Genomic DNA, 26172 nt, shown 5'->3' on the forward strand with positions numbered 1-26172 from the left:
GTCTGGCATTGATGGCAGTCTGTTGGTCAAGTTGACATTTTCTAACATTGATGCCAATTTTCAGCTAATTCAGTTTAATTCCATAAGCTATTAGGAAATAGCTGAAGATAGTGCAAAAGCTCTGGGCCTTGACAACATTCCATCAACAGCACTGAAAACTCGTACCCCAGAACTTGCCAGGCACCTAGTTAAGATGTTTCAGTACAGCTACAACACCAGCATGTACTTGACAATATGGAAAGTTGTTCAGGTACATCCTTTCATAAAAAGCATGACAAATTCAGTGCCACTGATTACAGCCTTATCAGCGTACTTAGGATCACCAGTAACTTAATGTTATCAGTGTTGACTTGTAGTAGTTCCAGTGCTCACTGGTTCTTCTGCAGTGTTACTCAGCTGCTGCCCACAATGCAGACTTGGTCAAAACATGGACAATAGTTACCATTAAGTGAAAGCCCCACTTTATCAATATCATGGGGGAGCTAGCACTACTCAGAAATTTGACCAGACAGGCTGTATAAATACTTGGTTGTATTGTGGATCTGCCTACAACACATGGACTACAGCAGTTCAAAAAGGCAGCTTACCACCACTTCCTCAAGAGCAATTGGGGATGGGCAATAAATGCTGGCCCAGCCAGCAATGTCCACATCCCACATGTGAATATAAAAAAAAACCAAGTGAGGCTTGGTGACATTGCCTTCAAGTTTGTCCCAAGTCTACGTGACATAAGTCAAGAATGTGATGGGCTACTCTGCACTTGACTAAATGAGTTCATCTTCAACAACAGCCACGAGTGGCATCATTCAGGACAAAGCAACCCTATCGATTGGCACCGCATTCAACACATTAAACACTCACACCTATAGTGGATGCACAGTGGCTCTGTTGTGCATGTTATATGATAAGCACATCAACTTGCAATGCTGCTTTGACAGCATCTTCCAAACCTGTGACCTGTACCACTTAGAAGAACAAAGATCCCTTCAAACTATATGCTATCCTATCCTAGAATTTTACCACCTTTCCTTCATTTTAACTGGGTCAAAAATTGTGGATTTTTTGTTTTCTTATTGTCTCTAGTGGGTATAGGCAGAAAAGGTCGCAACCACCATCATGAGGGCAGAATGCTGGCTTTGCCAGCCATGCCCAATTTCCTGAAAAGAATTGAAAAAGTGAGCCCACACCTTTTGACCTGTCTTCAACAATAGAATTTGCCACAGTTGAACCTGGACCAATTTCAACTTGATCCCATATATTTGTTGCATTTTCTCTGTGTAAGCTTCCATGTTTCACTGAGGTGGCATGAAGTAACTGATGATAGAATGGTTACAACTGCTTACCCACTGAGGTAGAGCTAGAAAAAAATGTTAGAATACAGACTTGGTGTTACAAGCTTAAAATTAATTTGTTTAGCAGGTATTGTCTTTATTAACAGTTGTCAATATGATGCCATTTAATTCAGAAAGACAGATGTGGTATAAATTAAAATGTTACATATAAAGGTTATATGTGGTATTCAGAGGCACGTATGGTTGAGTAAGCCTGTTCAGCTTGTCTCACTGTTATTTTGGAAAGAAAATTAAACTTTTTTCCATCTTTCCCATTGTTAAAAATTTCCAGAATTTTCATCTCCACTCTATATCTGGAGTTCACTGCATCGTACTTGGTGCAAGGAGCTTCCTGTATTCTATTTTTTCCATAAACTTGTGGTTTTGTTACCTTGTCAGATCTTTATTTTACAAATCACCTCCAGTTTTCAACTTTCCTGTATAATTTGCCAATATGATCCTTCAGTGAAGAACTCTGGCACTGGGGAAGAGCATCGGACTTCTCTTCAATGTCTCCAGCTTTCAAATGGTTTCCATGTACCTTCGCATTCAGGTGCTCTGTTCAGAGTGCTGTACAGTTGAATTGCTGCATTTTCTAAATCTTTGTCTTAGTTATATACAGCAAACGTTTTTGTTAGTTAGCACCTATTGGATGAGAAATATGTCAACTGAAGAAGTATTCTGAATAATCAAGAGGTCCACACAATCAATGTAAAAACACATACTAAGTAATAGAAATGTATACGGGGGGCATACATATCACTGCTATTTACTGACCAGGACCTTGTCGTTTGTGAGGACAGCATGGATCAGGCTGATATGCTTGAATAGGTTGATATTAAGAAGGATGATGTACTGAAAATTTTGAAAAACGTAAGGATAGATAAGTCCCCTGGGGCAGAGTTAATCTATCCAAGGTTACTACAGGAAGCAAGGAAGAGATTGCTGCGCCTTTGGCGATGATCTTTGCGTCTTCACTGAAGTAGTGTCAGATGATTGGAGGATGGAAAATGTTAGGATGAAGGATGTGATAAAACACATTAATGAAGGTAGAGCAGTGGATGTGGTGTCCATGGATTTTGGCAAGGCGTTTGATAAGGTTCCCCATGGTAAGCTCATTCAGAAAGTAAGGCGGCATGGGATACAGGGAAATTTGGCTGTCTGGATACAGAATTAATTGGCTGGCCCATAGAAGACAGGTAGTAGATGGAAAGTATTCAGCCTGGAGCTCGATGACCAGTGGTGTTCCGCAGGGATCTGTCCTAAGACGTGCTTTTTCTTTTATAAATGACTTGGATGAGGAAGTGGAAGAGTGGGTTAGTAAGTTTGCCGATGATCCGAAGGTTGGTAATAGTGAATAGTGTGGAGGGCTGTTGTATAATGCAACAGGGCATTGACAGGTTGCAGAACTGGGCAGTTGGAGTTCAATGTGGAAAAGTCTGAAGTGATTCATTTTGGAAGATCAAATTTGAATACTGAATACTGGGTTAATGGTAGGATTCGTGGCAACGTGGAGGAACAGAGGGATCGTGGGGTCCATGTCCAGAAATCCCTCAACGTTGCCAGCCAAGTTGATAGGGTTATTAAGAAGGCATATAGTGTGTTGGCTTTCATTAGCAGGAGAATCGAGTTTAAGAGCCACGAGGATATGCTGCAGCTCTATAGAATCCTAGTTAGACCACACTTGGAATATTGTGTTCAATTCTGGTTGCCTCATTATAGGAAGAATATGGAAGCTTTAGACACTGCACAGGAGATTTACCAGGATGCTGCCTGGACAGGAGGACGTATCTTATAAAGAAAGATTGATGGGGCTAGGGCTTTTCTCATTAGAGCGATGAAGAGTGGTGACTTGACAGAGATGTTTTTTTTTAGATTAGATTACTTACAGTGTGGAAACAGGCCCTTCGGCCCAACAAGTCCACCCCGACCCGCCGAAGCGTAACCCACCCATACCCCTACATTTACCCCTTTACCTAACACTACGGGCAATTTAGCATGGCCAGTTCACCTGACTTGCACATCTTTTGGACTGTGGGAGGAAACCGGAGCCCCCGGAGGAAACCCACGCAGACACGGGGAGAACGTGCAAACTCCACACAGTCAGTCGCCTGAGTCGGGAATTGAACCCGGGTCTCTGGCGCTGCGAGGCAGCAGTGCTAACCACTGAGCCACCGTGCCGCCCTATGTGCAAGGTGATGAGAGGCATATTTGGAGTGAATAGCCAAGCGACTTTTTTCCAGGGCAGAAATGGCTATTAAAACGGTGCATAATTCTAAGTGATTGGAGGAAGCTTTAGGAGAGATGTCAGAGGTCAGTTCTTTAGCTTCTTTACACAGAGAGTGATACGTGTATGGAATACACTGCCAGCGGTGATAGTCAGACACATTAAGGACATTTAAGTGACGCTTGGATAGGCAAGTTGATGATAGTAAAATGAAGGGTATGTTGGTTGGTTTTATCTTAGAGTAGGATAAAAGGTCAGCACAACATCGAGGTCTGAAGGGCCTGTACTGTACTGTTCTATGTTCCATGTTCTGTAAATCATGTGAATGATGGTGCAATTTGCCATAAGACTGACCAACACACAGCCTTCTCGCTCGGACCCTCAACTGACTGCTCGGACATAGTGGTAGATTGCAGTATTTGAGGAGAAATTAACTTTAATTTCAATCAACTGTGCCTATTTCATGTGGCCTTTTGAGCAAGAAGTATGTTTGCATTGAGGTATATAACTATAAACTATAATGATTGGACAGAATATTACAGTACACTTTTGTATTTGAGGTACAGTCAGTTCTGATATAACGCGATAGTTCTGTTACTGTGCAATCTCATGTTAGAAGAAATTTGCACAATAGTCGTGCCATTTAAACTAATGGAGCCTGTACACATAAGGAAAGTTCACATTCTACAAATAATGCTGTAAATTTTTCAATCACGTTAAAAGCAAATTCGAGTTGAGGAAACACATTATAGCAGAACCCCGACTGTATATAATTGGTTTATGAAGAGTGTCGGTTGAATAATAAGAAATAGGAATAGGTATCGGGCCCCATGAGCATGCTGTACTATTCAGTAGGATTATGGCGGATCCAATATTCCTCTTTCCTGCCTTTTTTGTTTAACCCTTGATTCCCCTACTGATCAAGAATCTATCTATCTCAGCCTTAAATAACAACAACGACTCTGCTCCCTCAACTCTCTTTGGCAAGAAGTTTCAAAGACGCTATCAGCCTTTATGTGAAGAATTTCCTCCTCATCTTAGTCTTAAGTTGGCATGCCTTTATTCTAAGGCTATGCCTTCTAGTCCTAGACTCTCCCATAAGGGGAAGTATTCTCATAAGAGAGAGATGGCTGGTAGTGGTTTAATCTGATAGTCACCACACTTCAGGCAAGGGGAGAGGTTGAGGTTTCATGGTAACCTCAGCTGGTACAGAAATTGAGCCCATGCTGTTGACAACACGATACATCACAAACTAGCCATCCAGCCAACCGTGATAATCAGCCCTCTCTTAAGTGTAATGTTTTTGTTCAAAATGTTTATTGGTAGAGGAATTGAGTTCCGGAGCCCTGAGGTCATGTTGCGGTTGTATAAGACTCTGGTGCGGCCGTATCTGGAGTATTGTGTCCAGTTTTGGTCGCCATACTACAGGAAGGATGTGGAGGCACTGGAACGGGTGCAGAGGAGGTTTACCAGGATGTTGCCTGGTATGGTAGGAAGATTGTATGAGGAAAGGCTGAGGCACTTGGGGCTGTTTTCATTGGAGAAAAGAAGGTTTAGGGGTGACTTGATAGAGGTGTACAAGATGATTAGGGGTTTAGATAGGGTTGACCATGAGAACCTTTTTCCATGTATGGAGTCAGCTATTACGAGGGGGCATAGCTTTAAATTAAGGGGTGGTAGGTATAGGACAGATGTTAGGGGTAGATTCTTTACACAGCGAGTCGTGAGTTCATAAAATGCCCTGCCAGTAGCGGTGGTGGACTCTCCCTCTTTATGGGCATTTAAACAGGCATTGGATAGGCATATGGAGGATAGTGGGCTAGTGTAGGTTAGGTGGACTTGGATCGGCGCAACATCGAGGGCCAAAGGGCCTGTACTGCGCTGTATTTTTCTATGTTCTATCTTTACTTCTCTGGTAGTTTTCTCTTGCTCTGTGTTAATTTCCTTGCTGGAAATACTATGGGCATTGTTGGTCTTATCCACAACCAAATGGTCATTCGTTGTGGAATGAATAAGGAGGTTTACATTAGATTCCTTACAGCATGGAAACAGACCCTTTGGCTCAGCAAGTCCACACAACCCTCCGAAGAGTAACCCACCCAGACCCATTCCTCTACATTTACCCCTAACTAATGCACCTAACACTATGGACAATTTAGCCTGGCCAATTCACCTAACCTGCACATCTTTGGTTTGTGGGAGGAAGCCGGAGCACCCAGAGGAAACTCTCTCAGACATGGGGAGAAGGTGCAAACTCCCCACAGACAGCCACCCAAAGCAGGAATCGACCCCAGAACCCTGGCGCTGTGAGGCACCAGTGAGCTGTCGTGCCGCCCCTATTCAAGCCTGCATTCCAGCATTCCATTCCAGCAAATTCCACTTTTCTACATCTAAATTCAAAAGTTGATTGGGGCAGATGTTTGCAGGTAAAGGGAAAGCTGGAAAACAGGAAGCATTCAAAAATGAGATAATGAGAGTCCAGAGACTGTATGTTCCTGTTTGGGTGAAGGGCTGGTAGGTGTAGGGGATGCCAGATGACTAAAGAAATTGAGGTTTTGGTCAAGAAAAAGAAGGAAGGATATGTCTGGTATAGACAGTTGGGATCAAGTGAATCCTGAGAAGACTGTAAAGGCAGTAGGACTATACTGAAGAGGCTAATCAGGAGGCCAGAAAGGGGACATGAGATAGCTTTGGCACATTGGGTTAATGAGGATCCAGAGGGATTCTACAAATGCATTAAGGACAAAAGGGTAACTAGGGAAAGAATAGGATTCTTTAAAGATCAGCAAAGCCGCCTATGTGTGGACCCGCAGGCAATGGAGGAGATACTACATGAATATTTTGTATCTGTGTTTACTGTGGAGAAGGATATGGAAGCGAGAGAACTTGAGGAAATAAATAGTGACGTGTTGAAAAATATCCATATTCCAGAAGAAGAAGTGTTAGATGTCTTAAAACACATAAAGGTGGATAAATCCCTTGGACCTGATCAGGTGTATTCTGGAACTCGGTGGGAAGTGAGGGAAGAGATTGCTGGGCCCCTTGCTGAGATAGTAGTGTCATCGATAGCCATAAGTGAGGTGCAGAAGTCTGGAGGTTGGTGAGCATTATGCCTCTATTTAAGAAAGGTGGTAAGGAAAAGCTAGGGAACAATAGACCGGTGAGCTTGATGTCGTTGGTAGGCAAGTTGTTAGAGGGAATCCTGAGGGAAAGGGTTTACATAAATTCCTGACGAAGGGCTTTTGCCCAAAACATTGATTCTCCTGCTTCTCAGATGCTGCCTGACCTGCTGTGCTTTTCCAGTACCACACTCTAAATTCTAATCTCCAGCAGTCCTCACTTTCACCTTAACATGTATTTTGAAAAGTAAGGACTGATTAGGAATAGTTAGCATGGCATTGTGCATGGGAAATAATGTCTCACAGACTTGACTGAGATTTTGAAGAAGTAAGAAAGTGGATTGATGAGGGTAGAGCAATGGATGTGATCAATGTGGACATCAGTAAGGCTTTGAACAAGGATCCTCCTGGTAGACTGGTTAGCATTGTTAGATCACACAGGGAGAGCTAGCCATTTGGATACAGAATTGGCTTGAATATAGAAGACTGGTGGTGGTGGAGGGTTGCTTATCAGATTGGAGGCCTGTGACCAGCAGTGTGCCATAAGAGTTGATACTGGGTCCACTGCTTTCTGTCGTTTATATAAATGAGTTGAATGTGAACATAGAAGGTATAGTTAGTAAGTTTGCCGATGACTCTAAAATTGGAGATGTAGTGGACAGCGCAGAAGGTTACCTCAGTACAATGGGATCTTGATCAGATGGGCCAACGGACTGAGGAGTGGCAAATGGAGTTCATTTTGAAAAGGCAAATCAGGGCAGACTTGTAAACTTTTAATGTTAAGGTACTTGGGAGTGTTGCTGAACAAAGAGACCTTGGAGTGCAGGTCCGTAGTTCCTTGAAGATTGAGACGCAGGTAGATAGGGTAGAGAAGAAGACATTTGGTATGCTTGCCTTTATTGGTCAGTGTATTGAGTGTAGGAGTTGGGCTATCATTTTGCAACTATACAGGGAATTGATTCGGCCTCTTTTGGAGTATTGCATGCAGTTCTGGTCTCCCTCCTATGTTGTGAAATTGAAAGGTTCAGAAATGATTTACAAAGATAGTCCCAAGATTGGAGGGTTTCAGCTGTAGGGAGAGGTTAAATAGGTTGGGACTATTTTCCCTGGAGCATCAGAGGCTGAAGGGTGACCTTTTGAGGTTTAGAAAATCATCATGAAGAGTATGGATAGGTTAAATCAGCAGTCTTTTTCCTAGGTTCCAGGAATCCAAAATTAGAGACCATTGTTTAGGGTGAGATGGGAAAGATTAAAAGGGATCTAAGGGGCAATGTTTTCACACAGAGGGTGGTGTGTGTATGGAGTGAACTGTCAGAGGAAGTGGTGGGGGCTAGTACAATTACAGTATTTAACAATCATCTGGATGAGTATATGAATAGGAAGGGTTTGAAGGGATATTGTCCAAATGCTGGCAAATAGGACTAGATTCATAGAGGAGATCAGGTTCTGTGCTATATATCTCTAGGACTAGGTATTGCAGAAGGGGCCACTAGATTGTCATTAATTGGCACCCAGTACACCCTGTGTCTCCCTTTTCCCCATGCCCAGGTGTTCTGAGAACATTTTCTAGCTTACTCTTGTTGCAACTTAGTTGAGCTAACTGGATTGAACCTGTGATCATCTTGGTCTGTGTAACTCAGTTACATTCTCTGAGTAAGCAGAAAACAGTAAATTTTTGTTTTTACAGAACATTTTTTAAACATCTGGTTAACATTCTTGAGTGCTTCATTTTATTGTTTATTGTTAGTGAACCCTAAACTTTGCTATTGAGTGTTTTGAGAGTGATTTAAGAAAGAAAATCTGTGAATTTTGATTGCGTGGTGTAGTGTTTCTAAAGAAAAAGAATGCCCAAATTTTGAGATTTTCTCTTTCATGTGCTAAGTACATTTCTAAGCCGTTGAGCCAGTTGTCTTTGAAGTAAAGTAACTAATGTGAGCAAATGTAAAGCAGCTTTAAGTGCTTAAGATCTAATCAGACAGCTATGTCCTATTTATTAAAGGAAGCAGCTCAGTCGATATTGCATTCCCTAATGTATTTGAAGTACTGTCTATCTGTGTGGTATGTTCAGTTCCTGGAGTGGATCTTGAAAACATGATTTTATTCCTCCACGTGTTATCAACTAAACAAATGTGTTATAATTAAAGCTGCTGCTCGGTAAGGTCAAAAACCCAACATCTTTGTCCTATTTTGGAATAGGATAATTGTCTGTCATTAAGTAGTTGGTTTTGCAAATTTAAACAAATGTGTCAGTGCTTGTCATTTTTCGGCCCTTAACACTTCCTTAAAAGCTAGCGTAAACTTCCTAAGCTGCTTGCACTTTTCCAGTAAGTCATCCTCATGGCCATTCTTCCTGTATGCAATTCATGACACCCATTGATCAGGGTTGGTCTGCATTGTTAACATCCCAGATTCTGTATGAAGGATGGTGTTTCTTCCATACTGCTGCAGGAAGCCAACGTTATAGTGGCGTTTAATCCCACTGACATTCAGTGCTCCCAACTGAACTAAGCGTCCCTGAAAGCTACATCTTCCAAGCCTGGCCTTCCTGGGATGGGTGCATCAGCCCTCGAGAAATTACTGAAGGAAACATTTTGTGGATATTTAGATTGTCAAAAAGGAAGACATATGGAATTCCATATGTCTATCAGCCTGGCCCCAGGAAAGGCCTGATATGAGAATTCATGAAACGTTCATAATTTAAAAGATGGTGTCACTAACTGCAGGACTCCAGGAGGGGCTGCACCATTTAGAAACCTGAATAGCTCATCAATCTATAAAAATATGTTAGACTAAGTTTGTAGTTCTATGAGTGAGTTAAGAAAGAAAATCTGTGAATTTGATTGCGTGGTATGGTGTTTCTAAAGAAAAGGATGAACAATTTTTGGGATTTTCTCTCTTTCATAGGAGAACACTTTTAGGACCCTTCATACAGTTTTTCGAAGGTCTGAGAAGTCATCCTTGTAACAATTCATTGTGATTTTCACTTATGGTTTCAGTACATGGAGAATTTATTGTTACCCAGGATTGTTTGTAAAAAGTGCAACAGGATGCTGTGGACTTGGGACACTTCGCAGAAGCAACCCGAAAGCTTATGGAATGTTTTCACTTGTGGGTCTCTATCTAACTTGAGCCTTATCATTCCATGATTTTTTTTTAAACTTAAGCTTTTGAAAAGCTGAGATGTATCAATAGTTGCCGCATTATCATGTAATTTAAGTTTTGTATGGGGCGGAAATGCTTCTGAAAGCTCCAATGTTATCAACTATACATACCCATTTCATCATGTCTTCAATGTCCTGATCTAACTGTGACCTTCTGTTTAGTTACTACTTGAAGAAATAGCTCTTTTTTTTTAAGCAGTCAAGCATAAATATATTGATCTGGCTTTAAAACCCTTTAAATGTGGAAGTTACCTGAGACGTAAAAATCTAATGTTTGTCTTTTAACTTTCAGCTTTGCGTTATTCTTGGAAAATTGTGCTCCAGCAGTGAATTCATTGAACCTCGGCATTACCAGTCCACTTCTATTAGGCTCAGCAAATTTGCAGCTCGCCCAGATAAAGGCCCAGCTGGCCCTTCAGCAGCTGAACTCTGTCGCCTCCACAACCGTTTCCAACACCGCTCTTGCATCGTTGAATCAAGCTCTAGTGAAGATCAGCATGTTCAATGCCAGAGGGGCATTTGGCCAGAGTCAAGGACCACCAAACCAGTTTGGCCAGAGTCAAGGACCACCAAACCAGTTTGGCCAGAGTCAAGGTCCACCAAACCAGTTTGGCCAGAGTCAAGGTCCACCAAACCAGTTTGGCCAGAGTCATGGCCCACCAAACCAGTTTGGGCAAAGTCATGGCCCACCAAACCAGTTTGGGCAAAGTCATGGCCCACCAAACCAGTTTGGGCAGAGTCAGGGCCCACCTAACCAGTTTGGGCAAAACCAGGGCCCACTTAACCAGTTCGGGCAGAATCAAGGCCCGCCTAACCAGTTTGGCCAGAATCAAGGACCACCAAACCAGTTTGGCCAGAATCAAGGACCATCTAGCCAGTATGGTATGAATAACCCAGGACCATACATGGGGGGAGGAGGAGGAGGAGGAGGCGGAGGAGGAGGAGGAGGAAGAGGAATGGGAATGGGACCTCAAGGAGCATCACAAGGCAACTTTGGTGGAATGAATATGGGAATGATGAATCAACCTGGAAATAATGTAGGCTTAGGTCAGTGGTCCTCCTATCAGAGTTCTTCATCTGGAGGCTTTCGATCTGGGTATGGGAGCACTAGTACACCTGCATCTCAAAGTGGAGACCAGAGATCTGCAGTTCAACGTTTTCATGACACAATGAAGGCTTCTAATATATTGGCCAACTTTGGCCTGTCAAATGAAGATCTGGAAGAGCTAAGTCGTTACCCAGATGAGAAGCTTACGCCAGAAAATATGCCCTACATTTTAAGAGAAATAAGAATGCGGAAAATGAACAAGCAGCAACAATCCAGTAGTTACGATCAACCGTACAAGCTACAAGATAAAGACTACAGAAGAGAAGTACAGAGCAGTGTCGTAGATTATGGGCATGGGCAACAGTATGATTACCGAGATAGGACCATGGAGAACCAGAGTATGCATTACAGTCGTGAAGCGCTGAGAGAAGGAAACTGGAATGAAGATTATAAATGTCCACCCCAGAATTATCCAATGGAACCGTCGCGAGATGACAGTACTCATGGAATCAAGCGAACAGTTCTAGTGGTGAAGAAGGGATTACCAAAGCCCAAGTTGATGAATGATTACTATGGTGTCCCTGCACTGAGGTTCCCCCACGTGTGCAGTTTGTGTAACATAGAATGTAGACAAATGAGGGTGAGTGTTTGTTAACCTAGTTTGTCTTTTCTGATAATTTGCTTCCTTAACAGCCATAGTATTTGTGGGTCACAACTGTCTGTGGTGAGCCTGAAAAAGCCACCATTGGCTGGATAACAGCCCAGTGGTAAAGCATTTTTGTCGTTGTTAATTTGGCAAGTATATATTTAATTGAAGATCTTGGGACACAGAGAAAAGCATAAAGGTATAATATTGTACTAGGCATTAATGTGGATCTATATTTTAATGCTTAATCATTCCTATTTTTAACCAAAAGAGAATAAAAACAATTGTAGCAAATTTTTCAGCCAATTATTGTGGAGTCCTTCTAATTCTACCATTAGTTGAATTTGATGTTTCAAGGTCATGTTGATATTGTGCTCAGTCTTCTGTGCTGGACGCTAACTTGCAGGATTTAGGTGAAAATTTATCCAAATCCCCTTTATAGGTCCTTGATAGAATTACTGCAGGTAGGTTGTGGTGAAATCGCATGTGGAATGCCTTTTAAGAATCCTTAAAAAATGAAGGTAGAAATCGTAGATCCTTTCCAACTGTGAATCAGAGTGTGATTTCCTGAAAGTAAAATTTATATGATCTAGTGTAAAATTGTATCCCTACCGAGAGATGAACTTTCTCAGACCTGCTATTTTGAGTTAAGGTGGAAAAGGTTTATGCTACCACCAGTGTGGGTTGCTGAATTACATTACAGTAGATACAGACACTTGTTACTAAAGTTTTAATAGAGTAGATGTTCCAAGTATGCTGGTCTGTATAAAGTGTGTTGTTCTTAAGAATTCAGTCATGTTCATTTTTCTGTCAACTACTAGGTAGAGCAGAATTTCTGCATCTCCACACTTCATTTTTTTTTGAGCTGTGCTAGATGCTGATTTTCTAAAAGAAAATAATTTTAACTATTATATTTGATCCATTTTGGCTGACTTCTCCAGCTGAGTAGCAATGATGGTATGTAGGTGGATTTTGTTTATGGCGATAGCTATAATCCCATTGTACCTTTTGCCCTTCGCTATAAGCCCAGGTTGCCCAATGGAAAGAATCTTAAAGGTTAAGGTAACCATTTAAGGTCATGTGGAGTACCTTCATTTGCTTCATTTATTTCTGTTACTATATACAGGATCTGCAGCTCATCCAAGAGGGGTGAAGTTATTGCATTTCTCAATTTTATTTTTCGTGTTGAGGTTGAGACTGAACATTAACAAGCCTCAATGTTACTTCATCTAATATTTGTTGAAACACCACATTTGCATGTCTTTCTTGTTTCTAATTCACAAACTCAGGAAAATAATCCAGCTGGATATGGAAGAAGTACTTAAAACTTATTAACTGTGGAAACAAGTTAATCAGGCCATCATTTTGAGTGTAATTTTTTTTATATTTATGTAGCTATTGACTATTTTATAAGGGATCTCCAAGTGTTTAGGGTGTGTTTTGTGGTTGAATATGAAAAACTGTGGATTCAGGTAAGAATTAAATTATTTAAACAATGGAGTTTTACAGTTTGTAGTTGATGCATGGGAATTTACAGGAACGTACCTTTAAAAGGCATAAGACTCAAGAATAGCAGTTTTCATCTGTATTAAAAATGTTTGTGAAGTGAGCCCAGCTTGTTGTAAAAATTACTATGCTGTCAACAGTAATCCATCCTCACCTTCAGACTGTCCTTCTTTTATTGGACCTTTTATCGGATTGTTTTCATTAGGAAAAAAAGGTGATTGGGGGAACCTGATTGAGGTCTGCAGAATCATGAAGGGTATAGAATGGGTGGACAGAGATAAGTTTTTTTTCCAGAGTGAGGGATTCAATAACGATAGGTCATTCATTCAAGGTAAAAGTTTTAAGGGGGATACACGCGGAGAGTACTATACACAGAGGGCGATAGGTGCCTGGAATGCGTTGCCAGTAGAGGTAGGCACGGTAGATTCATTTAAGGTGCGTCTGGACAAATGCATGAGTAGGTGGGGAGCAGAGGGATACAGATTCTTAGGAATTGGACGATAGGTTTAGACAGTGGATTTGGATCAGCTCAGGCTTGGAGGGCCGAAGGGCCTGTTCCTGGGCTGTAAATTTTCTTTGTTCTTTATAAGGTGCCAAAATACTGAAGTCTTATGGAACTTTTAAACCATTCTTGGATATTTCCTGTAATATCTTTGTGCTGGTCATAGAAGTTCTTTCTGTATTTGTGAAATCCCCAAGAAATCATCAACTGAAAGGAATTTTGGAAGTTTGTCAGCTTATCAACAGAACCAGATTACATTGCTATTCTGATGATATATCAATAATTGACATTACTAGGTCATGAGGTAGTTCTCTTTCAGTCTTGGTTCATCACCTGTGATCTATTTTGCGAAATATGAAGAGGTTGATAAAAGCTGGAAAAAGTAGAAATTTGCACTTATCGGTACAGTGTCTGCATGGTGATTGAAGAGCTTGCTGTCTGTTGTAGAAAGCTCAGCATTTATTCCACAACTTGTCTCTAAAAGAATGCTGTAAGTTGATTTTGATATCTTCTGCACCTGCATTGTGGAATTTTACCTGCTTGTTGATTCTTCAAGGTAGTGTCCAAAGTAGTAGAACTGAGTAGTAGTTATTTCTTAACACGGATTTCATCTGTTTATCAAGTACATAGCTTGCGGTTTGCACCTCAGTGCTGTATGTCTGAAAATTAGTGATGAAATATTGGGCGCCTCTCCAGGTGACATTCATCATAAACTTCTGCTGTGCAGAAATAACGTACAGAATTCACTACTACTTAGCATTAATTGTGCTTTATGTTGGCTTGTGGTACCAGACAATAATTATACCCAAGCTGTCATCAGAATCAGCGATGTATGTCTTTGTTTTGCACTTAGTTGCAATGTTTCTGTCACTGTTCAGATGCAAACTTTGTGGAATACTGAAATTTGTTTAGATATACAAATGCAGTGTCTGAATCTGAGACACTGCGGCTTTCCTTCTGGTTCTAGTTCACTGCCACTTCGGAATGTGTACAGTATCATTAAATTAAGGGTGTAAAAGATGAGGTACCAACCGATCAAGAGTCAGAAGAACGTTATTCTGCCGAATGAGTAAGGGAACTGTCGAGCAATCTGCAAACTCTGAACAGAATTTAATCAAGATTCTTGGACTATTTTGCATATTGACTAATTTTTGGTGTTATAGATGTGCTCGAACAGCTTAGCTAGGAATACGCCTAGTTGTGCAAAGTCTTTAGCATACAACCAGGGTATTTTTACGGCCACTTGCCTTTGCAGTATCTGTTATGCTCAGCTGTTACTTGATAGTACATAGTTTGCTGAGACTAGTATTTGTGATGCCGGGAATCTTGGGTGAAGGACGAAATTGGCCATCAGTTCAGCGCTGATGGTAGCAAATGCCGCACTAACCTGATGCAGTCACATACTGGATTCGGCCATCTTTCCAGAAGGGACTTTCAAGAAACCACATCCTCCAATTTTTAAAAAAATTGTCTGGTGTCAGTAATGGCTGCTGAAAAATAATGCACTCTAATTTTAAACCTCTTGTGGGGTCAGTCTCTGGAATCTATATGTAAATCAGCATGAAGTTGCTGTTCAAGTCCCCTTCATATATGGGTGCTGTCAATGGCAGGTGAATCTGATGACTGATATGAAGCGGATGGCATCTGTAGTCTTTATGGCAGTTGAAGACAAATGTTTTGCATTTCTCTTTTGCTTTAACTATTCAATACCCAATTCCATTGAGCTGTAACTATCAGTTGCAGCGCTCATCTTCCAAAGCCTCTTGATTTCATGAAATTATAGATAAATAGAAAAAAAGTAAACAGCTGGAGAAGTCAGTTATTTTGAGCTCTCAATTTCTGCCACAAGGATGTGTTAGGCAATTCTCAAACTGCAATGGAAGAAGAAATGAAAATGAAGAGTATTTTGTTGGGTGGCCTTCATTCTTCAAAACTGAACAAACCAAAGGTCATCGGGTTGACTGTCCTGTCAGGAAAATAAATATAGCTTTATTTCTGCTGGTCTTTCACTGCACCCCTCATGTCAGTTGCTGTGGAGCTTTGAGGTTTTGTTAGGCTGTTTACCTAAATATAATAATAGTAGGCCGTTGAAGTGTTTCTCCTTGTTGGTAACCTGGGCTTATCCTTTTGTTGTGTTAGGTGGTGGGTGTTCATTGAAACAAGAACAAAAATGCCGTTACTGGATAAATTGTCTTTCAGTGGCTACTCTTGGTGCCGTTGATTTATTGCACTGTATTTGGATAACTTGAAGGCTGTAAGCGCAGTAGAATTGTTCCTCAGTTTCACATCATTTCTATCCTAAGCTATTGAAGTTGCTGCCTTAAAGATCCTCAGTGGTTGTTGTGATGTGATGCCACCCAATGTGTGAGGAATTCCTTGTTACATACCAACCCCTCCACCACCAACCGCCACCATTACCACATGTACATGATTTTTCAGGAGAGCTTAGATAGTCATTAGTAAGAAACTTAAATAATTTCTCTCTTCCAACCCCAACTAATTTAATCCTCTGACTGTCTGTCTGAAACCAGCTAACAGAGTACAGAAATGGAATTGAAACTTTGGTTTTGTCATATGTAACTGTTAAACATTTCCTTTTTAAAAGCTGAGCTATCTCAGGACCTGAAATGGGCTTCAGTGCAGTGCTGTTGTGGGACAAGTATAATATTTTCAGGATATCTCAAAATAAAAATGGCACAAGTTGGAATTAATGGGACACTAGATAGATCATTGTCCTGAAGGTAGGAAGAAATGAGATGTGGCTACAATCAATTTCCAAATAAAAAGTTGTTTCAAAAGAAGCTGTACAGCTCTATGACTCTAAGTGCTACATGATTCAATTGAATAATGAATGGCCACTTGGCATGGAAACTCTGAAGATCTGCCACAGTATGACAGCTGTTGTAAAACTGTTTTTTTCATTCTTAAAATTGTTGAAATATGCTATATTGATAAATAGTGCAATGGTAATGGAAAATGTTGCTGTGGGATTCAGAAAAGGAGAATGAGGTTCATCAATTCTAAAATCAGATTTCATATGACGATCCATGCAGACGACACATGAATTCATTATCCAGTGTACATACCCTGCTATTACTGTGAATTAATCTATTAGTTTATTATTGTTCAATCCATTTTGTTTAAAATAGTTTTGTCCTCCCCAACCTCAGAATACTGATGCTTGTAGGCAATAGATCTGGCAGTGATTTATGGCTTTTGTTATTCCACTGAGAGGAGATGCCTAATTTCTTTTCTCGTGACCTCATTTGTTCAGTTGTTCAACTGGAGAATCTCGCCTAAAATCCTATCCTGCAGTCAAAGGTTCCACACATGTGATCACGAATAAGTAACTTGTCACTGGTGACTGCTAATGATTTGCTGTATGATTACCAGCAATGTTTGGGAAGGCCAGTAGAAGCATGTGTCAGTGACTTACCCATGAAGAGAAATATATGCTCCCATTTCGGCAGGATTAAAAACTCAATTCAGGAAACCATTATCTTGAGTAATTTGGATGCATACTTGTGTTCAAATGGCTATTGGGTGCAGATCTGTTCAAAGTCCTCACTTAAAAGTAGCAATTGCAGAGCACTGCAGAAAGTAATTCAGTGAGTCATAGTGCCACACAGTTTTAATATGTTAGTTAAAACTCAGTTTCAACCTTACTATACTGGTCACTGTACTAACCAGCGTTGAACATATCAAATACTTTGCCCATTACTTTATGTTCAGTCAACGCATGTTTGGGCTTTCTTCCTGTTCTCTGAAATGTTCAGTCTCTGTGCGGTGTCGAATAATATTTATGGAAGAGCAGTTCATCACATTAATGCTGTGTGGTCTGTTGATAAGCTATCTCTATTATTTAAATCCATGTAAAACACCCATCATCATTGGGTGGTGCCTTTTAGAGCTGTGCGGACTGGACATCATCTGGTTTGAGTGGTGCCATAATGTATTTGTTAAATTGATGTAAATGAATAATTTGAACATGTGGTTGGCTCAATTTTATAGGCTGGTTATTTTTCCCATTGCATGGTGTTAAAGTGTTGTTTTCTGTCTTCTTTGTTTTTACAGGATTGGGACCGGCACAACAAAACATCTGTCCACAAGGACAGCTGCAGGCTTTTGCTCAAAGAGTAAGGATTTTACCCAAATTTGGGGATTTTCTTTCAGGTTTTGTCAATTATGAAGAGTTGGTTTAAACGCAGATTGTAAGTGCATACACTTTACTCCTTTGTCTTCTCCCAAAGGATGGGGCATCTTTGGGATACAACAGTCCTCAGTTACCTACTGAGAAGATTGCTTTTTATGCAACCCTATGTTGTGTGTGTCAGAAAGTTTTCGTTTATAGAGATCATGACAGCTGAACTACAATTCCTTTTTATATGAAGCCCTACCGCCAGCTCCCAACCACTATCTCAGCTAGAAAATTTATTACCATGGTAAAATCTGCATTGTTTGAACTTATGGGTGTAACAATAGTTTCAGTGTTCATCTTCAACCCTCCTTGTCCCTCAAATTAACTTGTTAATGCCTTCTATGACAAGTTGGGAGAGGCTGCCCACCATCCTACTAATCCCCCTTTCCAAATTAGGGTCCCAGCAAGGTCGCCCCAAGGTTGCTTGTCCCCATGGCTATAGCTGCACTTATAGATTTTTGAAGCTGGTTGCCTCCCTCCCCATAGCTTTCTGCCTTGACCCCGCTGAAAAAACATCTAGTACTTTTCTAGATACAATTTTTTGATGGCAAAGGGATTTGTGTGTTATGGGGGAAGATGGAAAATTGAAGTTAAGACAGATCAGTCCTGATCTTACTGAGCAGGCCTATTCCTGCTCTTACTCCCCTTCAGTCAGTAGTGATTTTTCTTTGCTTTTCAGTGGAAATAGTCCCAGCAAAAGCCACAATTGCATGTGCTGCTGAGACTTGGAGAATATCAGCTGATCATATGGCCAAAATCTGAGTCCCAAGCTGCCGCCAATAATAGATGTCTTGCCTTTAACAAGGCAACAAGCCTTGATCTACTGCTGGACTGCTAGGAGGAATGTATTTTATGTCGGGCTAGGAAGCCCTGTCCTCATGAAAATTGTGCTGTATAGTTTTTGTTTTAACTGAATTTATTTCACAAACTGCAAGGCTGGTGTTTGAACTTCGCTGGTCTGGATTATTAACTTTGGCCCTTGAATTATTATAGTGTAGAAACAGTATAATACTTGGAGATTAAATAAATGCAAAAAACTAAAGAACTATGGATGCTAGAAATCAGAAGCAAAAGCAGATATTGCTGGTCTGGCAGCCTCTATGAAAAGCGATCAGAATTAATGTTTCAGGTCCAGTGAATGTTCTGAAGAAGGGTTAAGAAGGATCTGAAACGGTAACTCTGTTTTCATTTAGAATCATAGAATCCTTCCAGTGCAGTTAAAGGCCATTCAAACCGTCAAATCTACACTGACTTTCCAAAGAGCGCCCATTCGGACCCAGACTATTAATCCAGAGACCCAGGCTATGTTCTAGGGTCTAGGTTTGAATCCAACCATGGCAGATAGTGGAATTTCAACTCAATAATGATCTAGAAATAATGATGACTGAGAGTTGTCAGGGAAAACCCATCTGGTTCACTAATGTCTTTTAGACAAGGAAATCTGCCATTCGTACCTGGTCTGACCTACATGTAACTCCAGGCCCACAACAATGTGGTCAACTGTTAAGTGCTCTCTGGGCAATTAGAGATGGGCAATAAATGCTGGTCCAGCCAGTGATTCCCACATCCATGAATGAATTCTTTTTTTTTGGAAAATCACCATGTCTCAGTAGCAACAACCTGGTTAAGTCCGAAAAGATGTAGCTGCTACACTAGAACTTTGTCAGCTGTTGAGGGAACCAACATGAGAGAAAAAAAGTTAACAAATGTCATTGTCACCAATCCACCCTTTACAGCTGTATCTGTTCATAACAGTACAATAGAAGTAACCATTGCATAGTCCTTGTGAAGATGAAATCCCACCTTCTCATTGATAATGCCCACCATTACGTTGTGAGGCACTGCCACCATGCTAAATGGGACATATTTCAAACAAATCTTGCAGTTCAAAACTACGCTATGAGGAATGGTGGACCATTGGCAGCAGGATCGTATTCAATCACAATTTGTCATCTCATGGTCCAGAACATTACCCACTCTTACCATTCCATCAAGCTGGAAGGTAAATCCTAGTACAAGAATGAAGTGTGAAAGAGGGCATCCCAGGAGGAGCCCCAAGTATATCTAAAAATGAGCATTAACCTGGTGATGCTACAAAATAGGACTGCTTGCTGCAAACAATGGAAACAAACATCTTTAGTGCATTCTAAGTGAATAGTGAGTTTTGAGAAGATTTATAGCTCAGGTTGAGGTTCTGGGTGTAAGTTTGCTCGCTGAGCAGGAAGGTTTTTTTTCGGACGTTTCTTCACCATACTAGATAACATCATCAGTGAGCCTCCGGTGAAGTACTGGTATTATGATGCGCTTTCTATTTGTGTTTAGGTTTCCTTGGGTTGGTGATATCATTTCCTGAGGTGATGTCATCTGTTCTTTTTCTCACATCTGCGAAAAAGAACATGAAATAACATCACCAACTCTACGAAACCCCAACATGCAAACACACTGGTCATAACACCGATGTTACGTAGTATGGTGATGAAACGTCTAAAAACAAACCTTTCAGCTCAGTGAGCAAACATACATCCATGTCCAAGTGGTCCTATAACCAACAGATCAGATCTAAGCTCTGCAGTGTTGCTGTATTCAGTCATGAATCATGAATCACAAAGGTGAGGGACGGGAGTCTCTGCAAGTATTCCATCCTCAGAAATGGGTGACCCCAATGCATCAGTGAAAACAATGAGGTTATAGCTTTGTATTAATTTTCATTAAGATCACTCAAGTGGGTGATCCATCTTGTCCTCTTCTTGAGGTCCCGAGTATTATAGGTGACATTTCCTGATAATGTGGAAAAATGCTCAAGTATGTCTAGCACACATAAAACAGGATGAATCTAAAGTGGCTGTTTACCGCCCTATCAGTAAACTCTAGATCATCAGGATATCATGGAAAGTGTCAACAGAGTTATCAAGTAGCACTTGCTAAGTAATAGCCTGCTGATAATATTTAGTTTGCACTCCTGGAGGAGGGAAACAGGCTCTCATTGGAGTTGCACTGAACATGAAGAAAGGTGATTGTGATTGGTGGATGTCAGTCAACTCAGCTTCAGGGTATAATTACAAAATTGAATTGAATTTATTATCATGTGTACCGAGGCACAGTGAAAAGCTCCTTAGGACAGTGTCCTGAGTCCAACCAACTCCAACTGCTTCATCTTCCCTCCATTGTAAGGTCATGCTGTTGTTTTTGCAATGTTTAGAAACATTTGTGACTTCACATGCTGAAACAGATTATGTTCATGTGCAACAAAATGTGGGCAACATCTAGATGTAGACTGATAAATGGCAAGTAACATTAACACCTGGCAAGTGCCAGGCAAAGTCTATCTCAATCAATAGAATCTAACTATTGCCCTTTGACATTTACCATTGCTGAATCCCTCACAATCAACATCCTGGATGTTATCATCGAGCAAAACCCGAGCTCAGCCAGCTATAAAAATATTGTGGCTATAAGACCAGATCAGAGACTAGAAAGTCTGTGCTGGTTAGTTAACTCCTTGGTGTTAGTTCACAAATCAGGAGTGTGATTGCTTGGATGTGTGCATTTTCAACAACACAAAAAACTTGACTCCATCCAGGACGATACAGGCCCACTTGATTGGCACCACATCCACAAATATGCACTTCCTTTGCCTTTGCACAACAGCAGTATCATGTGTACCGTCTCCAAGATGTACTGCAAAAAATTCACAAGGTTTGTTTTGAAACACTTTCCAAACCTGTGAACTCTACCATCTAGAAGGGCGAGGGTAGTAGAGACAAGAGAATGCGACCATCTCCAAACGATACACTATCCTGACAGCACACTATCTGATACCACCATTCCTAACATACCAAATGAGTAGAGAGGTTGATCATTTGGTTACCAATCCTGCTGCGTGATTTGATAAATTTGTGGCTATTGGGACTGTATTTTAAATTCCGCGTTCCCATCGATCCCTGATGATCTGTGATTATCTAATGGGAATCTATCCACATCTGTCTTAAAAATATTCAGTGATTACACTTTTTGAGGTCGAGATTTCCAAAGTCGTATGAATATCTGCAAGCAAAATATCCTCCTAGAAGAGTCAAAACAGCACAGAGACAGGCTTTTCAACCCACCATGTTTGCACCGACCAAGATGCCATTCCAAACTAAATAGACATGGTCTCTTCCCTGCGGTGGGGGAGCCCAGAACTAAAGGGCATAGGTTTAGGGTGAGAGGGGGGAAGTTTAAAAGGGACCTAAGGGGCAAAGTTTTCACACGGAGGGTGGTGCATGTATTAAATGAAGAGGAAGTGGTGGAGGCTGGTACAATTACAACATCTAAAAGGCTGGGTATATGAATAAGAAGAGTTTAGAGGGATATAGGCCAAGTGCTAGCAAATGGGACTCGATTAGTTTAGGATATCTGGTCGGCATAGGTGAATTGGACAGAGGGATCTGTTTCTGTGCTGTACATTGCTATGTCTATATTTGCCTGCAAGTAGTCCATGTACCTCTACATTCCGTCTGTTTGTCCAAGTGCCTCATAAACGTTGCTATCGTATCTACTTATACCACATCCCCTAGTAACACATTCCAGGCAGCTATTCCTCTCTGGTTTAAAACAAAACTTGCCTTGCACATCTCCTTAAATATTCCCCTCTCACCTTAAAAGTATGCTCCCTAGTGTTTGACAGTTCCACCCTGAGCAAAAGACTGTAACTGCCCATCCTTCCAATGCCTCTCATAATTTTAAGTACTCCTTTCAGGTCACCATTCATCCTCCATGTTTGTCTACCCTTTCCAATGCACTCCATTCCAGGCAGTATCTCTTTTGCAATTTCCCTTCCCACATGGTTAAAGATGCCCTCCAGCGCATCTCGTCCACATCCTGCACCTCCGCCCTCAGACCCCACCCCTCCAACCGTAACAAGGACAGAACGCCCCTGGTGCTCACCTTCCTACCCTACCAACCTTCACATAAACCAAATCATCCGCCGACATTTCCGCCACCTCCAAACAGACCCCACCACCAGGGATATATTTCCCTTTCCGCCTTCCGCAAAGACCGTTCCTTTCGTGACTGCCTGGTCAGGTCCACGCTCCCCTTCAACCCACCCTCCCATCCTGACACCTTCCCCTGCCACCACAGGAATTGCAAAACCTGCGCCCACACCTCATCCCTCACCTCCATTCAAGGCCCTAAAGGAGCCTTCCACATCCATCAAAGTTTTACCTGCACATCCACCAATATCATTTATTGTATCCGTTGCTCCCGATGCAGTCGCCTCTACATTGGGGAGACTGGACGCCTCCTAGCAGAGCGCTTTAGGGAACATCTCCAGGACACCTGCAGTTCCCAACTTCCAGCTCAGCACTGTCCCCATGACTTGTCCTACCTGCCTATCTTCTTTTCCACCTATCCACTCCACCCTCCTCCCTGACCTATCACCTTCATCCCCTTCCCCACTCACCTATTGTACTCTATGCTACTTTCTCCCCACCCTCCTCTCACTTATCTCTCCATGCTTCAGGCTCTCTGCCTGTATTCCTGAAGAAGGGCTCATGCCCGAAACGTCGATTCTCCTGTTCCTTGGATGCTGCCTGACCTGCTGTGCTTTTCCAGCAACACATTTTCAGTCATTGTTTTTAACCTAGTATCTCTTTTGCACCCACTCCATAGCCTCCACATGCTTCCAAAAGTGCAATGACCAGAACTGCTAATCCAAATGTGGCCTAACTAAAGTTTTCAAGAGTTCAATATGACTTGCCAGCTTTTATACTCATTGCAGAGGGCGTATAAAGGCAGAGAAGCTTTTCTGCAGCTGTACGTGGCTCTGATGTGGTTACTGTGTACAGTTTTGACTGACGAAGGCAAACATGCTATATGTTTTTACCACCTTATAGACTTATTATCTCATCTTGCTCATGAAAGGGCAACCCTAATTTTATAACAATGGACCTTACTTCTGGACTGAGCCACAAGAGGAAATATCCTTTCCTCGTCCACCATGTCAGGGCCAATCAAGATCACCTGTCACTCTTCTAAACTTTAGAGAAGACTTATCTGTTCAATCTGTCCTAAGACGTTCTGTTCGTTCTTCATATTAGTCTAGTAAATCACATCTGAACTGCCTGTAATGCATATATACCATTCCTTAGAAACGGAAAGTAACACCATTATGTACCTACACCCAAAGACTGCTGTGGTTCAGGCAGATAGCTCACCACAACATTCTGAAGGGCAAGTCTGACAATAAACGTTTGCCTATCCTGTGAAGCTGACTTCCCATGAATAAATATGAAGAGAAACCATCCAACTATTTAATGACATTAATTTTAGAGAAGTAAAGCTGCCACCCTAATCCGGTTAGGGCTCTGAGAGCATTACCATGTCAACATGTTTGCCTGTTAATTGTAATCATCCAGCAAGTGACTCAGATGTATTAAAACCCAGGGCAAATCAGAGTGGTGATTTACCAATAACATCCCCATCACAGCAATGAAGAAATAGGAAATTAGGCCTGCATCTGGATAAGTACCACCTGATCACTATAGAAGTAAAATAGACAAGAGATTAAAAGAACAATGCTGTATTTTCCAGTCACCTTCCTCCTTTTGCTGTTTATTTTTGGAAGCAGTTGCAATTTCAGTGAAACTAAAAGTTGGTCCTGGAATCAAGTAGTTGGATCAGTTGGGTGTTAAGTGTGGAGCCCACAGGTGTAGTATCTGCTTCTATTACTCCTAATAAACCTTTACATGTTTTATATTTCAGGTATCCTGATTGGGACCCGGATGCGATTGCTGCAACTAAGTATGTAACAGTTTTACAAACCTCTTATCCACTTTTATAGATTTGTGGTATATTGAAACCTTTTGAGCTTCTGTGATTGAGATAGTCAGTTGATTGTTTACTGTTGTATTTTGGGGACTTGCGTTAGACATGATTTTTCAGGTTTTGCATCGGTGTTGGGATGTTTGTATCGAATGGGCAGTCATTTGACTTGCCTGGATTTATTACTTGTTAATGAGCATACCTTTGAATTAAAATTTCGTAATCCTTTAAAATGTGGTCAGACCTTATGAAGCTCTTAACCTGAGTCACTGTTAGGCAGCAGAGTGGGAATTTATGGATCATTTACCAAACAATTAGCATACAATTACAATAGGTAATGGAGACAAATGGAATGTTGGTATTTATTGCAGAGGACATATAAAAGTAGAGAAGCTTCTCTGCGGCTGTATAGGGCTCTGATGTAGTTACTGTGTACGGTTTTGGACTCTTGAATTAGAATATATTTGGATTGGAAGCTATTCATAGATAATTCCTGGGATGAGAAAGTTGTTTTATGGGCAAAGGTTGTCTGAATTTGGCTTTTTACTTTTTCGAGTTTAGAAGGATGTGAGGTGATCTTATTGACCGTTAAAATGTTCTGAGGGGGCTTGCTGGAGTAGAGACTGAAGATGGAGAGGCGATAAATCTGGCTGAAAAATTGCTTAAAAATGAAGGGTCAGTGTCTGACAGTGATGAGAAGATTTCAGTAAGATTCATTAGTCTTTGCAATTCGCTTTTCCAGAGAATGGAGATGGGATCCTTGAAAGTTTTGGAGTCATAGAGATGTACAGCATGGAAATAGACCCTTCGGTCCAAACCATCCATGCCGACCAGATGTCTCAACCCAAACTCGTCCCACCTGCCAGCACCCGGCCCATATCCCTCCAAACCCTTCCTATTCATATACCCATCCAAATGCCTCTTAAATGTTTCAATTGTACCAGCCTCCACCGTTTCCTCTGGCAGCTCATTCCATACACGTACCACTCTCTGTGTGAAAAAGTTACCCCTTAGGTCTCTTTTATCCTTGTAAATCTTTTCTGTACCCTTTCAAGTTTCACAACATCTTTCCGATAGGAAGGAGACCAGAATTGCACGCAATATTCCAACAGTGACCTAACCAATGTCCTGTACAGCCACAACATGACCTCCCAACTCCTGTACTCAATACTCTGACCAATAAAGGAAAGCATACCAAACACCACCTTCACTATCCTATCTACCTGCGACTCCACTTTCAAGGAGCTATGAACCTGCACTCCAAGGTCTATTTGTTCAGCAACACACCCTCGGGACCTTACCTGTTAAGATTTGCTTTCCCAAAATGCAGCACCTTGCATTTAAGTTTGAAAGACTCGGTTTGATAAATTCTTGTCAAACAGTACAGTAGTGGAATTTAGCCTGCAATCAAATCAGCCATTATTTTGTTGAAAAACTGAGCATGCTCAGTGGGATGAATGGCATACTCGCGTTCCCATTTTGTATGTTCTATGTACAATTACTTCCCACTTCCTGTGTATTCTCGCTTGGTTTTCACTCACACTGTACCTCCTCATCCTGTCTGCATTGATTTATCACATGTTCTGCAAATTACTCTACTCTATGGTTAACCAATTGTAAGCAGGCCAGT

The 26172-nt window shown here is 41.3% G+C and overlaps 1 protein-coding gene across 1 annotated transcript in view; it reads left to right on the forward strand.

Moving 5' to 3' along the window:
* Positions 1-26172, forward strand: part of znf638 (zinc finger protein 638) — a 173599-nt gene that overhangs the window by 63641 nt on the left and 83786 nt on the right. Inside the window, exons 3-5 of the mRNA XM_043691939.1 lie at positions 10131-11526; positions 17615-17676; positions 24483-24521. Of these exons, the coding sequence (XP_043547874.1) occupies positions 10131-11526; positions 17615-17676; positions 24483-24521 (1497 nt within the window). The remainder of the gene's footprint in view (positions 1-10130; positions 11527-17614; positions 17677-24482; positions 24522-26172) is intronic.

The sequence above is a fragment of the Chiloscyllium plagiosum genome, chromosome 1, assembly GCF_004010195.1.
Source record: "Chiloscyllium plagiosum isolate BGI_BamShark_2017 chromosome 1, ASM401019v2, whole genome shotgun sequence".
Lineage (NCBI taxonomy): Eukaryota > Metazoa > Chordata > Chondrichthyes > Orectolobiformes > Hemiscylliidae > Chiloscyllium > Chiloscyllium plagiosum.